This window comes from Harpia harpyja, chromosome 6, assembly GCF_026419915.1.
Source record: "Harpia harpyja isolate bHarHar1 chromosome 6, bHarHar1 primary haplotype, whole genome shotgun sequence".
Lineage (NCBI taxonomy): Eukaryota > Metazoa > Chordata > Aves > Accipitriformes > Accipitridae > Harpia > Harpia harpyja.
The window spans coordinates 24,583,802-24,599,168 of NC_068945.1; the positions used below are offsets into that span (position 1 = coordinate 24,583,802).

Here is a 15,367-nt window from a genome sequence, read left to right on the forward strand (position 1 = left end):
CACTAGGACTGGATGTGCTCTGTGAGCGTTTATGACGGAATTAGGAAGTGTTTGTGTTTGATGAAACTGGCAAGCCAAATGTAAAAGCTGAACCTCCAGCCCACCAAGGGATCCTTGCCGCTGTGCAAGATCTGTATTACTTATGGAGAATTATTATTATTATTTAGTGAAATAGATCATTTCAATAGTTTGCCATAGAATTTAAGTTACTAGAAGTGTAACTAGTAATTTTTCATTTAATCTTTGAGATCCAATTTGGCCCAGCTGCACTGCTGGCTTTACAGCAGCTTTAAGTTCCCTCATCATGCTGCTACTGCTCTTTAAAGCTACCGTGTGCTCATCGCCAGCTTCAGGTCAACCTGGTCAACAGGTTATGTCAAATCTCTTTTAGATGGAAGGGCTTGTGCGCTCACCTGTTTTGTTGAACGTACAGGTAATCTAGTAACAGATATTACCTATCTCTATGAATTTGGCCTCGGGAACTGCCAGGACATGATGATGCCCACGCTCCTTTATGAACACTAAAAGCAGTACAGGGGAAACAAGATTTGGTTCTCACCATTCCAAAGCTGCTTATATGGCAAGCTTGGGGTCATCTTTGCGGGCAATCAAAATGAAATCACCCTTTCCCGAAGTTTTGAAAGCCCAGCATCCTTCATGAAGATGATATCAGTATATGGGCCTTGTAATCCAGCATCCAAAGCTATACAAAAGGAGCAGCCACTTTGGAAAGATTATGTAGGTCCTTTCTGTATGTTATTTCTGTTCTACATGCTTCAGGCATTCAGAAAGTCTTACCAAGGCATTGCTGGCGGTGTCTGACATGGCGGTCATTCATTGCATAAATCACCTATTTCAAACCTCACATCTCAGACCTCTGTGCACTCTGGTCAATGCCACTGCATTGAACTGGCTCAAATCCTGTTTAAGAGTTCCTCTGTAACCACAACAGATAGGACTGCCTCCAGGTTCACCTATGAAAGCTGAGAACAAGTATAGAGCTACATCACATATGGCGCTTCCCCCAAGCCCTTTCCTGTACCCCACTGGAAGCATCCTGGGACACGCAACATTAAGTAAGCAGCAACCAAAAAAAGGTGCAAAGAATATTCCAAATGTTTATTATGTATTAAAAATACCGCAAATAAGCCATACAGTTCATTTCACAGTAACCTAAACATTGTTCAAGAACTTGAGAAGTCAACAAAGAACAGTGCAGTTCCAACAGTGACAAGTTACCTTAATGCCGTGGGTCCCTCCTTCTTTGACAGCAATTCTTTCCCATTTACAGTGGGAACACCACCAGGTATGGTTCAGTATCTTATTTACCAAGGAGAACTCCTTTTCACCTGTGCTGTTCCCACAAGCACACCACTTCTGGGAGCTGCTGTTTCTAGGAATTCTTCTAATGTAGCCACGGATCTGGCTAGTGGAGGCTGCGGTGGGCATGATGCGCACGACCTATTTCCAAAGTATCAGTGTGCAGAGCCCTTTACCAAGTATCAGTGTGCAGAGCCCTTTACCAAATCTTTGGATAAAGTTCAAAAGTAAACTTGAAAAGGAGAGATATTAGAAATCCTTTCCAAAAAGACAGAAAACCAAGCAAGTTCCATGAAGAAGTAATTTTTAAATGAACATCTAGAGAATTATGACACTTTTTTCTCACTCTCAACCAGTTCCTAGAAGGATCCTTTGCTACCAATGCCCCAGGCAGGCACCCGGTGACAACAATGGTGACAAGAGTCAGGCACCAAGTCCTGAATACGTAACAAGAGTTCAGGTCACTGTCAGCTGTGTGAAAACTTGAAATGTATACGCCTTAGAAGCAATTCTGCTGATTTCATGGTGATTTTCCCCCTTGTGTGTTTTGGAGTGTACTATTATCATGAGCATGCTTGCTATACATGGAATAAAAGAGGTGCAATCTTAGTCTTCTTTCCTTATTCAAATTCATGATCATTTTTACAGAAAATCCTTTATCACAGACAAACTGGGTCTTTCCAGGAAAGACACAGCCTCATCATGTAAATAGACCCCAAAATGATAAAAATATTACTGTACCCTCTTGAAACTAATCACATCCTTCAGATGTCCCTTCCGAGCACTGGTCCTTTACACCAGCAGCTGAAGATACTGGGAAGGAAGCCTATGATCACGAAGAACAAATCTCTCCAGCCACATGGTGGAACACCTCTCTTAGGTCTTAGCCCCAAGCAATGCCACTTACCTCAAACCTTCCCTTCGGGGGGTTCAGCTAACCCTTTGTTAGCTCCCTGGCACAGATTAAGGACTCACAGAAATACACTACAGCTCAGCTGACACCTGGTAAACTGACCACATGGCTGAGTCCCAAACTGCAGAAACAGATGAGTTGCTTCAAACCTGGTCCACACTTAAGTTTACCGGTCTAAACAGTTTAAGATAGGGATGTAGTTTTGTTCATTTGTTTCTTAAACCAAAACATACCAGTAAAATTATCAGTGTGTACAGCAGTATGCTTTTCATACCAGAACAGCTGTAGCCCTTCTGTGTGGGATATCTAGTGTCATAGTGTGAAACACCTTCATGCCATTAAATATGTGCCCATGCTAACGAGGCTATAGTGCCTTAGTTACACCACTACAGTTACAGCGGTACAACTTGATAGAGAAGATGAGCCCTTCGAAACTCAACCCCCAACTAAACTCATGTTTTCTTAAAACAAAATTTAACAAAAAAGAAAACCAAACCAAAAACACTATACAAAAGAGAAATAAAGGAAATAAGCAGAACTGTCTCTATTATTATTCTTATTCTCTTTGGAGGTATCAAATTGCTTTTAAAAAGAGTAAAAAACTGGGCATACAAAAGCTATTCTCCTTAATCCATTATTTGCACAAGGAGCACCGCTGCCTAAACTTTTTCATGTATTTTTTCAACTTTGACAAACAACCTTTCCAGATCGTTCCTCAGGTCATCTATTGAGCTCTTCACAGACTCCAAGTTGTTCTCATTATTTTCAATTTTCACTGAGTAGGAGACTAAACTATCCACTGCAGTTCTTATCATTTTCAAATCAGAATCAACCTGGCTGACAGAAGATCTCAGTTCATCTACAGAACCTTCCACAGAAGAAAATTTTTCAAGATAGCCTTGAGAATGTGCTTGACCCATCTGAAGATTTCCTTGATCCAACAAAGTACTAATTTGCTTCTGGACATCCTGAAGAGCACCAGAGGATGGCAGGTCACTGATGCTTCTCCTCAAGTCTTCCACGTCATTGTACAGTGAGGTCTGTGATTCACCAAGATTTTTCAGAATGTCTGTGACTGAAGTTACGTCCATATCTGAGATTCCCTGAAGAGCAGTAATGCTTTGTTCCAGGGTACTGAGCTTATTCTCGTATTCTGTCTCCTTAGAAAGGAAAGATTGCAACTTTTCACTGTTTTGAGCAGCAACGGAAGTTAGAGACTCCAGGCTGTCTTCTATGTGCCTCAGTCGAGACTCCAGTCCTTCACTGTTCTTCCCAAAAGTTTCTAGTGCTTTTCTGAAGAGTTCATTTTCTTCCCATTTGTTAAGGTCAGCTTTAACTTGCAGTAAATCTTCATCGAGTCTTTTAATGTCACCAGGGAGCTGCCTAATAGAATCCTCAGCACTCAGGACTTTCTCTTGTAAAGCTTTTAATGAAAGGTGTTCAGTGTCTGCAGCCTCTTTGAATTTCTCATGTTGTTGTTTGAGGTTGACTAGCTCTTTCACTTCAGTATACACATCAGACTCCATGGAGTCTATTGTACTCTTCAAGGTCTCTATGTCCTTTTCTTTGGTTTTCATGGATGCTTGCATCTCATCAAAAGCATCTTTTAGCACCTTAATTTCATGTTTATACACATCTGCTTCTTCTAGTGAATCAACCTTTGCTTTCATATTGTTGATTTCATCTTGGCTCCTTTGCTGGACTTCAGTGAATACAGCAATGTTATCATTTATAGACTTGGTTAGCTCTGTTAGTCTCTCTTCCACTGTGTTCTCCAGAGATGTGAAGTCTCTTTCCCTTGCATCCTTCACCATGTGGATGCCGTCAGACAAGTCTTTCAAAATTTCATTTTGCAGCTTCTGAAGCACTTCACTGATCCGGTTTATTTCACTCTCCCCTTGTTTAACAGCCTTCTCGGTAACCTCCTGCTTCTGCTGAGCAATTTTCATCATAGATTCAAATTCTCCAAATGTGGCTTGAAGGGAATGCACCTAAAACAGAAATCAACATGGTTAATATTTACAATTTCATCCTTACCTACATCCTTACCCTTTGTGTCTAAGACCTTTATGGCCCTTGTTACTATATGAAATGATCACCTTGCAATCCTTCATGCTCCCTACCTGAGGTGACCCTATGGCATACAGATATGGGAAGCACAAAAAGCCCAGCATCTAGACCCTTACAGCTCTATAGATACATACAGCTCCTGCTGAGGCTCCTTGGCCTCACTGACCTGCCACAGATGATCCAGGGAATCTGTGGCAGCGCAAATCAAACTCAAGTCTCCAGAGTTTGCATCTGGACCAATTCCTGAACATGAAATTTCAAAGCAGGCAAGAAAAGAGTAACAGGAAAAATTAGGGTGAAAGGGGAACTGGGAATGGCTGGGGAATGGGAATAGTACTTATGATATTTTGCTGCTCCTAGACACCAATGGAGACACAGATTTTTCTTGTTAACTATTTTTTAAGATAAGAAACATAGAAAGGCTTTAATGTTCTAAATACTTAGTACCTCATTATTCGCACACATGCATACACCCACATGCTCTTAGTGAACAGGGGCACATGTATGTACACAGGCAGAGAACAAAGCCATAGCAGCTGCCAAGGGGACTGACTTGCACCTATCTCAGGTTAATATTCACAGAAAGTTGTTACCACTGGATCAGGTATGCTATTAAGCTTCCTAATTACAAAAACTACAGTTGGTTTTAGTAGCAGCAACAAGGAAAAGGTCAAGGGGTGAGTGGCCTCCACATTCATTTACTCTCACATTTGAAGGTAAGATCCAGGCACACCAACGGGGAAGCACGTTACTTAATTTTGAGGCCAAGCACAGTATCGGTCTCAAGATGTGGAGAAATCTTCTTGTGCATGTGTGGGTTGTATTTTTTTAAACTTTGTAAAGCAGTGTAAGAACTCCCACTGGCTGCAACAGGAATCCATCACATAGCAAATACCTCAAGGCTTTGGCAGGATGGCAAGTGCTGAGTAATGTGTGTTGCCTTGCCTCATACTACTCCCTATGTCTGAGGGGTATATTAATCAGTCATGCCACATGGGCTGCCATGTTTACTGATTAGATACACAGCTGGAGGGGTAGTTTTATTTTACAAATAAAAGGAAGTATATTTTATATGTTCTTAGACAGAAATATACAGAGCTGCTATTTTTTTTCTTTTTAACTGAAGGAGGCTCCAGCAGTTCCCAGTCAAACTCTGAACCTAGAAATTATTGTCAAAATACCTAACAGATTTACTAATTAAGTTATTCATATGTATTTTTGCAAGACTAAATCCCTGGCCAAATCCTCCTTGGTTTTCATGAAAGTCTACACTGTGTAAGGATTGTACAGTTTGGCCATGAGACTTGTCCTTGCTCCAGAAGATCCCTGCAGTTTGAAGAAGACCCATAAAGATGAGTTCTTTTTTTCCCTTCTTCTGTAAAAAGGTTTGTAATGACTTTACATTCCCTACTTGTATTCTCTAGTGCTCAATACGAAACTAGAAATGAGCTAAGGAGTGGGGTGGGGGGATGGGAGGGAAGCAGGTTATACTGCCGTACGTATTGCAGCAGGGCACCAGCCATTACACTGACTTACCAACCTCATTTTCATTACATCTTAGCTGTCATTCATTCTGATTTTTTCCACATAGAGAGCTTTTTCTGTATCACTATAAATGGATTTCAGAAATCTAAAAGGAGGGCACAGGAAAGTTCTCCTCGCCCTCTTATGACAGAATTTATTTTCTTTGACACATTCCAAGCAAATCACCTAATTTGTATTTGCAATTAACTATCTTCAATTGTTAGTCTAAGAAAAGGCATCAGAAATGGCCAGAACTCTCCAGAGGGCCACGAGGTCTCTGCTGCCATACGTTTGACAGAGATGGATCCCACCCCTCTGCAGCGGAAGGATTTTATACCTGCTCCTCCACTGCATTCGGGCAATGCTCCTCGTGTAACTTGAAGCTGTTCTCCTATACTTACAGCTGGGTCAGCCACTTGAAGATCAGACAGCTCTGACATAATAAAATGGACTGGGGTCTTCAAATTAGACCAGCTTCTAATCTATCTGTCCTAACCAAGAGCCAACAGGGCCCAAAGCAAACCCCTTGCATGACACGGGTAAAACTCACAACTTCGAAGTAGTAGTTCATATTCACTATACAGTTGGTTTGTGTGTGCACCTATGTGCGAGTTTGCCTGTTTGGTGTTCATGGCTGGTAAGGTTTGAAACCATAGCCCTTGAAAGGTTTAACATCATAAATAGCACATAAAAATGCATCTATAGCTAACAACTATGTCTTCTCTAACTGCTCATACTATCTTGTGTTTAAACACCAAAAGACCTTGGCCTCTGAAAATTGTGCTACATTAAAGACTAAACTTCCACATGATTTCCTTTCTCCTCCTACTGCCGATGTGTAAAGCAGATGAGTTTATATAACGCTTACTCCTGACAGGAGCTCTCTGCAGTAAAAGACTCAAGGGCAAAGCCAGTTCCACACAGCAGCCTGCGCTGACAGCACTGGGCAAGTACAATGCAGGACCCTGCACTTTTGTAAAGCGATGAAATACAGCCCGGTCTCCTCTCCCTCAAGTACATTCTTCTATAAAGACAACACCAAACCAAACCACAGCAAGCAAAGCTTTCGAGGGTTACATCGAAACTGTGTGACCTCTTTCCCCCGTCTTTTATTCTTGCCCTACTGTATGTATGTCTAACATCAGCCATCTGCTATACAGAGGCAACTAAAGTTTCAGTTCTCTCTGAAACCAACTATTTATAAACTTCTCTCTCCTAGAATATGTAACATACACCTAGGATCTTCTGCAACAATGTGGAGATGGAGGCAGCAAACTGTACCCATTCTTACGCTTGAAAGGGCTTATATATTGCACATACATCTGGGTTCTATACTCATGTATTGTAATTTTACGTCCTGCATGCCCTGCCATTGCAATGTCTTCCTTCCTACAAAGAGTCTGTAAAAATGCCTTAAAAACTAGGAAAAAACAACAACCCTTCCTAGTTCAAATAACAGCCCAGTCATCAGCGAGTAAAAAGCGCAAGATTTTCAATTAGATTCAGAAACGACGCTATAGCCCTGTGTTTTACAACCCTTTTCCCCCCTCATATGAGTTTTCCTCTTCCTCCTTCTTGTAAGGGAGAGGAGACACCAAGACTGACCCTACAAACTCCACGTGTGCAGGCCACTGCACTTCTGGGAGTGCCACGGAACGGCCAGAGGATCTCTCCCAGCGCCCGTCCTACCACCATGTCCCCCCACTGCCGGCGCAGGCCCAAGCTCACAGGGAATACAGGGAATCTGCACGGCTCGCTGTGCAGAAGGCAGTCAAGCTGAGACAAGAATTTCCTTTTCTTTGATCTGACTCGGTCATAACTTTACATACTGCCTTCCAACCAATTTACCTACTCCCTAGACAGGAGCTTGATTGTATGTTGATGATATGCCTTCACAGATGCCATTTTTCAAAGGTTTTAGGCACCCTAAGACATATCCAGATGGACAGTGCCACTTGTGAAACTCTGGCTCAGGGGCTAATAAGGCGTGAGTGAAAAAAATGAGGAGGTAAATGAGCATTTCTTTCGCTTCGCTTGAGCCACACCCTTTGCCAACAACTTCACAGCTCTTCCGCAGCCCTGGACTGCCACAGACACAGCGAGTCTCGCTCCCTCGGCCGGAGGTGGCGGCAGGAACGTGGAAGGCTGGGAACAGCGGCGTTTCTGGCACGGCCTCTGCTCTTCGGTGAAGCTGGCACAGGTTTTGTTTTCTGGAATGTGCGGGGACGTCGAGGCAGGACCCTGCCACGTCCGACCGCGCTGCCACACTGTCTCCCTTGGCACGCACACCTGCCAGCTCGACGCATCGATGAAGAGCAGCCCACCTGCCACGCTCGGTTTTAAATGATTTGCCAGAGTCGAAGATATAAAATTACCGCCAGCAGGCTCTCCAAACTGCACGTCCCCGCTTCTGCCAACACGTAAGCGTGCTGACTGCATTACATAAAATGGCTTCACGCCCCAGCCCTGGAAGAGCAAGCTGGGGGAAGAGCCGGCTGCGGCCGCCGCTCCGGGCTGTCCCGGGGGCCGCCCACCCGCCCGCCGCGGGCTCCCGCCCCGCCCCGGTCCCGCCCCGCTCTGCGCTGCCTGCCAGGGATTCCTCGCTTTACCGAGGCCACGTTTGCAGGCGCGGGGAAAAACTCGGCCCAGACTCGATTTGTCCCTCAAATGCCATGAAAGCATCTTTACGGAGGGAGCACGGAAGGGGAGAGGCGCGGGGCGGGGGTGTGAATGGGACACGTTTGCTTTCCCGCAAGCCGGGCTATCCGAGAGCTGCGCGGCTGCTTATTTAAGGGGTGACCCCCCCCGTCCCCCCGCCTGCAGGGGCGGCTGCCGTCCCCCTCCCCGCCGAGCAATGCCGAGGGCCCCGGCGGTCCCCCGGCCCGCCCTCCCGCCTCCGCCACCGCGGAGCGTCCCCGCGGGGCATCCCGCCCGCCCCGTCGTTCCCCCCCCCCCCCCCGCCGGCTCCCGGCGCCGCGCTACCTTCAGCACCACCGCGTCCAGGGTGGCGGCCAGCTCCTGCCGCTGCCGGCCGGAGGCCTCCCTCTCCCGCGCGCTCCGCCCGACCTCCTCCCGCAGCTGCCGCACGTACCAGCCGGCGGGCAGCGCGGCGCTCAGGACCACCGCGGCGCCCAGCAGCAGCGCCCAGCCGCGGCGGGGGACAGCGCCGGAGCGGCCCCCTCCGGCCCCCGCGGCGGCCCTGCCGCCCCGGCCGTGCGCCGCCGCCGGCGGCTTCTTCGCCGCCGCCTCCTCGGCGCCGCCGGGCTGCGAGCCCCGTTCGTTGGCGGCGGCGGCGGCGGCGGGCGGGCTGCTCCCCTTAGGGCCCCGGTGCTTGGCGGCCGACATGGCGGGACGCCGCCGCCGTCGTCGTGCGCGGAGCGGGAGCAGCGGGAGCGGGCGAGGGAGGGATGGAGGGAGGGCGGGGGCGCCGGCCCGGGCAGCGCCGCGCTCCGCTCCCCGCCCCGCCCCGGCCCCCGCCCCGGGGAGCCGCCACGCACACGGGGACGGCCCCGGTCCCTGCCGGGGGGGAGCCGCCACGCACACGGGCTCGGCCCCGTACCGAGGGAGGCAACGGGACGGGGGAGCGGCGGGCAGGGCGGAGGGACAGCCCCCGCCCAGCCCCGGGGGCGGCGGACCGGGGCTCCCGGAGACCCTCTCGGCCACGCCTGCCCGCGGGACCCGGCCCGAGGGTGTCAGAGCGGGGTGCGCCGGGCCTCCCCGCCCTGTAGCCCCCGGCCCCCTGGTGTCCCCAAGCCCAGCCCGGTCCCGCTGCCGGTTTTGAGTCTTGCGTGTGGTTTTGGTGGCAGAGCGCGGCGGGCTCCCGCCCCATGCAACTTCTCTTTTGCTCGGTTGTGATTTCGGCTGAAACCACTGCAGCAAGCTCCGAGAGCAAGGCGTGGAGAAAAAGTTGTTTTCTCCGTAGGCAACACCCCCCCCCCCCCCCCCCCCCCCGTTCTAGTGCCTCTAGGCTGGTCCTTCGGGCCCACGACAGCTGCCTTGACTGGTAGGGGTGCTGCTGGCCCGCCGCAAGCTCCCATCGGTTTCACGCACTGCTTGCTTTGAGCGCACTCGGTAGAGGCCGGGAGCTCCGCGGAAATTCCCCGCGGAGCCTTTGCATTCCGAGCATGCTCTTTTGCCTCACCACGTCGGCATGAGCCCGCTGCGTTCATCTTCCCAACAGAGCATGTCCCGGCACAGGACAGGAAAGGCTGAGCAGGCCTTCCCCTGCACCGCTGGCTCCAGCTAGGGCCTGCCAGGGTGCAGAGCGCAGACCCGCCATTAGATCTTCTTCCTGCTCCCAGTTTTTCTCCTGCTAGTGAGGAATCAGAGTAGATGGAGGTGTGAGCTGACTGATTTGGATGTGCCAGCAAGAAAAGGAGAGCGGGGAAGGAGAGAGCCAGGCAGAGCAGAGGGATAAGGCGCTGGTGGAGGAAGCAGCCTGCTGTGCATCGAATTAATTAGCAGTTGGGGGAAAAAAATTGCATCTGATTGTGTGTTAGAGGATCCTTATGCAAGGGAACTGGGTGGGCTTGACGCTGCAATTTTAGGGCACTGGTAACAGGGCTGGGGGGTGGGTACTCTTTTACGTGGTGGGTACTCTTTTACGTGGTGGAAAGGGGAGGAGAACGTGCTCTATACCTGTGTTTGGGTGGAAGGGAGATATCATATGGGAATAACTCTAGAACTTCTTTTGAAAATTCCTCAAATTTTCCAGCATCACAAAGAGCTGCTTAAACCCTTTTCAGAAAACGAGTAGTTATATCTTAAGTTGTTATCATATACTTGCTTGATTGTAGGAACTTGGAAAAAATACAACATAAGTCCCCTTCTGCTGTCTGCCTACTGCTTTGGGCCAGACTATGGGACAGATGATAGCACAGAAAAACCTAACTGTTTAAAAAACACACCTTGAATTCATCAGTATTGTACCTCTTTTTATGTCCTTTAGCCCTAACTGAACAGGTTAACATAGTGACTGTTACCTGATAGACATCAAACTGTTCTGCCAGGTCACTAAATTTTACGATGTTTTGGGTCTAGACCCTTAATAACTGATGGCTTACAGGGATGGATTTTTTGTGACCTTTTATGTAAAGCTGTTGCCACATGCACAGTGCAAGGCCAAGGTGTGTTACTGCATCTGATTTTTGTGACTATGGGTTACAATTCTGGAAGCGAGTCCTAATTTTGACAAGAAAGGACTGGGGCATATTTTCTTTTAATCTCAACAGGCACATTGCAGGCAACACCAATACCGACTTTTTCATATACTAGCTGATGGAGTACATTGCACTTGTATTTGCTTGGCCTTCTTCAGTTCTTGAGGCCCCTGTGCTGATGTCCTGCTCACTGCTCCCTTTCAAATTGGAAGCAAGGCTTGCTCTCCTGTCCAGAAACTCTGTTTCATGAGTTGCCTGGAGATTCAAAGCCAGATGCAGATTGGAAGATGCTATTTCAGAGTTAGTAGAAGAGAGCTTGCAGTCAGATGCAGTCTGCATGTTGCTGGCAGCTTCCATGAGGCACTTGGACCCAGGATTCTGGACCTAGGACAGCATTGTAACAAGTCCAATGTGACAGAGCCTGTACTGGAGAATCCTGAAAATAAAAACATGCTAAAAAATCTTCTCCACTGCTTCGTCCCCACACTTACCCCATTTCAGACAGAAATAGAATAGAATAGAATAGAACAGAACAGAACAGTTCCAGTTGGAAAGGACCTACAATGATCATCTAGTCCAACTGCCTGACCAATGAGGCTACTCAGTTTCTAACACCTCCATCCTCCTATCCGATAGACATGCTGAGTAGCTAGGGTATCAGGATGGACTTTCAAGTATTTTTGAAAACTAGGATCATGCAAAGCAATAATGGATTTAGACCTGGGCTAAAAGCAAACAACTGCTAGACAACCAGTAGTAACGGTGGTAGTTTCAAAATGATTTGTTGTTTGGTTTTTGAAGAACAACACAATGAAAAGTTCTTGGCAGTTGGTTTCTCCCTCAGACATGTTACTACTCTTCTGTATTTTAATGTGTATCTTTCTATCTAAAGCTAACTTTTAAAAAGTCTGTATTCATGTTTGTATCTGTTAATATTTGCCTGTATTAAAGATCTGTGTGGGATGAAAGAAAATTCTGTTCAAGACACAGAGTCAATGAATGAAAATAATGCTTTAAAGCTCTACTGGGGCTTATGGGCAAAGATCTTACACATGTAGCTTCAGTGTCTCTAAGACAAAAAAATGTTAGTAGCAACAAGCTCTTTCCAGTTCTACACCTAGGCTGCTGAACTGCCAGTGCAAATTTGATGTATTTCCTTCTTGTGCTTTTATGTTATACTGAAATGCATTGCTTGCCAAAAGTCATTCCATGAGTGGAAGTTCATTATATTAATGTGTAAGCCATAACTCATTGCAAGATAAAATCTTGACGTGGTAATATATCTGTTTCTCTATTTGATTACAGCAAGAAATCCGATCCAGTTTTGTCTTGGAAGACATTTTCTATTCTTGGTCTTTACTTTGATTCCTAGTAGATTCTTTTTCTTTTTTTTTTTAAATAAATTTTAGGTTGAGTATTCTTCAGAGGCAGTGACTCCTAAACCTAGGCAGGATCACAGGCCCTGATTTCAGCCCAGCAAATCCAGTTCCATTCAATACTTCTGCCAAGTTTTAGGATAAACTGAACTGTTTGGTCTGTACATGGTGTTCTAGTCAGTAACTACTAGCATGGGTGATAGAAGGAGAATTTATAGTTGATTGTCTCAGGCATTTTGTCAGCACAATTCTGTCAAATGCACAGACTTGAGGCCAAAAGTCACTAGCTGGAGAGGATGCTGGAGTGACTGCAGGTTATGGACACCACGACAGAACTTGGTTGCCCTGACCCTAACAAGTAGTGGAGAGCTTGCACGGAGTCAGGAGGTTGTCTTTAATACATCCTAGAGGTGGCTGGAGCTGATACGGGGTGGGGCTTGCACTGAAATGGATGGGGAACCCTCAGAATACTCTGTCTTCCTCAATACTGTGGGAGTAGAAATCTTCAGCAGTAAACAAAGCACCCTGGGAAGGCCAGAATAGCAGAGTTTCCACAGTGAACACCTAGCCACAGCCTTAGCTGTCTTACTTTATGATAAGGGGGATCTCAGATTTGTATTTAGGAAGGGCCTAGAAAGGCCAGGATTTGTAGCAGTACCCTAAGACGCAGCATAGGGGATGTAAGCATCAAGGGATGTAAATCTGTTTCAGGTAGTAAGGCAGCATAGGTAACTGTCATACCATTTCTCCTTCTCCAGCTTGGCAGTGACAAGGAAAATGTTAGTGATGTACTAGCTAAGGCTTTTTCTCACCAAGGAACCAATAGAAACTATTTCTGACCAAGAATACCACTCTATGAACAGCTTCTCATTGTATTTGACGCAGTGGGTCAAACTCTTTATTTCTTATGTACAGAAAGACCACAAGTGCTGAGGGGAGTGTGCATTAGGAATTTGCTGAGGTGGTAAAGTAGCTAGACACTGCGGACTAGTGTGGTTGGAGAGTTGACTGATGTACCATTTTCTCTGAGAAGTTTCAATATTCTGTTTTGCCTGCCTTGTAGACTTTTTGTCTCACCCTTGAGCCTATTATCAAATCTGGGCCTGATGGTCTCAGTCAACCCAGAGTCTTAACTTCCATCTGTTAGCGCTAAAGCCAGTCTGCCTGGCTCAGTTATTAGGATTAGGGCAAAATATCTTGTGACTTCAAGTTATGTTCTCAACTTAGTCGTCATGGGCCCTGGTGTAAACAGTAACATGCCTTGCCCTTTCCCTCTCCTCCCACTCTAACCGTCAGTTAGGCACATACTGGGATATTTCTGACCTGCGGGGCCAAATGCAGCTGCATGTCTTACCGACTTCGTAGCTGCGTTGCTGTTTGCTGGATAAAGCAGTGCATTAATTGTAGGCTTTATTGTCTTTGCCAGTTTTACTGGTAACAGTAAGGAAAGGTTATGAACTAACTTGCTGCAAAGGCTGAGCACAAACTAGTCCTTCATTTCAGTTAACAGTGCTGCACTATAGTGAAAGGCCAAGAATTAAGGCCAACTTAAGACACTAGTCAAAATTCCAAATTTGTACCTTGTTGTGGTTTAACCCCAGCCAGCAACTAAGCACCACACAGCCACTTGCTCACTCCCCACAGCAGGATGGGGGAGAGAATCAGAAGGGTAAAAGTGAGAAAACTTGTGGGTTGAGATAAAAACAGTTTAATAATTGAAATAAAATAATAATAAATTGTAATGAAAAGGAAAATAACAAAGAGAGAGAAATAAAACCCAAGACAGACAAGCAATGCAAATGAAAACAATTGCTCACCACCAACTGACCGATGCCCAGCCAGTCCCCAAGCCATGTCCCCCCCCTCTCCCTGCCAACCTCCCCCCTAGTTTTATTGCTGAGCACGATGTCATATGGTGTGGAATATCCCTTGGGTCAGTTGGGGTCAGCTGTCCCGGCTGTGTCCCCTCCCAACTCCTTGTGCCCCCCCAGCCTGCTCGCTGGTGGGGTGAGAAGCAGAAAAGCCCTTGGCTCTGTGTAAGCACTGCTCAGCAGAAACGAAAACATCCCTGTGTTATCAACACTATTTTCAGCACAAATCCAAAACATAGCCCCATACTAGCTACTATGAAGAAAATTAACTTGATCCTAGCCAAAACCAGCACATACCTGCATGTCCTATATAAGACACAAAGACATTGATCTTAATTGAGCAGAACAAATTTAAAGGCTGTACAATTATTTTCCTGGATGACATTGCGGAAGACACAGACAACAAGAAATGAGTGATGTCTCTCTGTGGAGAAAATCTCCACAGTAGGTAATCTACTTCAAGATCCAGATAATGGCCTATAGCTTCAGTGCCTCTGGATCAGGAAGGAATTGAAACCAAAAATGAGGTTAAGTGCTGAGTACTGCAGTGTCTAACTTATTCTTGACCTTTGGACTGGAATCTTGAAGCATGTCTTTGGTGCCTCAGCTATATGTACAGATGCACATTTGAGATTAAGACAGACAGGTAGAGCGAGCTAAATACTTACGAATGGGCTCCAAAACAGCTGGCATGCCATGGGAGAAGGGCACTGCTACAGCTGAAAAAAAAAAAAAAGTTGTTTTAAAGCCATCCCTTTCTGGAATTCCATCTCTTACTCTGTGATGTAGGGTGAGACCCCGAGATACTTTTCCCTTTAAAGTTGTTCTTTCATATAAATATTTAGAAGCTAGTTTATTTGGTGAGGCTGGGGCATCCCTTTCCCTCCCTGTGCAAGCTAGGCCACCGAACACCAGAGGTTTCCACAACTGCTGGTCCACACAGACAGCACACAAAGTGGACCCTGAGTCACTGGCCCTGATGTTTGCTGCAAGTACTCTTTGTGCAGTTTTAGATGATATAGCTGGTTAATTAATAAAAGGTGTCAGCAGCCATCACAGTGAAGACTGGAACTCGGGTTTCCCCCATCTTTCAGATGGCATTTAAGCCAATATGGGTGGAAAAAATAATAATGA

The 15,367-nt window shown here is 46.6% G+C and overlaps 1 protein-coding gene across 1 annotated transcript; it reads right to left on the minus strand.

Moving 5' to 3' along the window:
• Positions 1-1,495: 1,495 nt before the first annotated feature.
• CKAP4 (cytoskeleton associated protein 4) lies at positions 1,496-9,251 on the minus strand. The gene is made up of 2 exons (XM_052790186.1): positions 8,810-9,251; positions 1,496-4,224 (listed from the first exon to the last, which is right to left on the minus strand). Exons 1-2 carry the CDS (start codon positions 9,170-9,172, stop codon positions 2,893-2,895), a joined length of 1,695 nt encoding a protein of 564 aa, XP_052646146.1. The 5' UTR covers positions 9,173-9,251; the 3' UTR covers positions 1,496-2,892.
• Positions 9,252-15,367: the final 6,116 nt, after the last annotated feature.

Excerpts from the sequence above, each read along its gene's own strand:
- CKAP4 (XM_052790186.1), bottom strand. The coding sequence starts at position 9,172 with ATGTCGGCCGCCAAGCACCGGGGCCCTAAGGGGAGCAGCCCGCCCGCC. Across the intron at positions 4,225-8,809 it reads TGGACGCGGTGGTGCTGAAG|GTGCATTCCCTTCAAGCCAC; the intron begins GTAGCGCGGCGC and ends TTTCTGTTTTAG.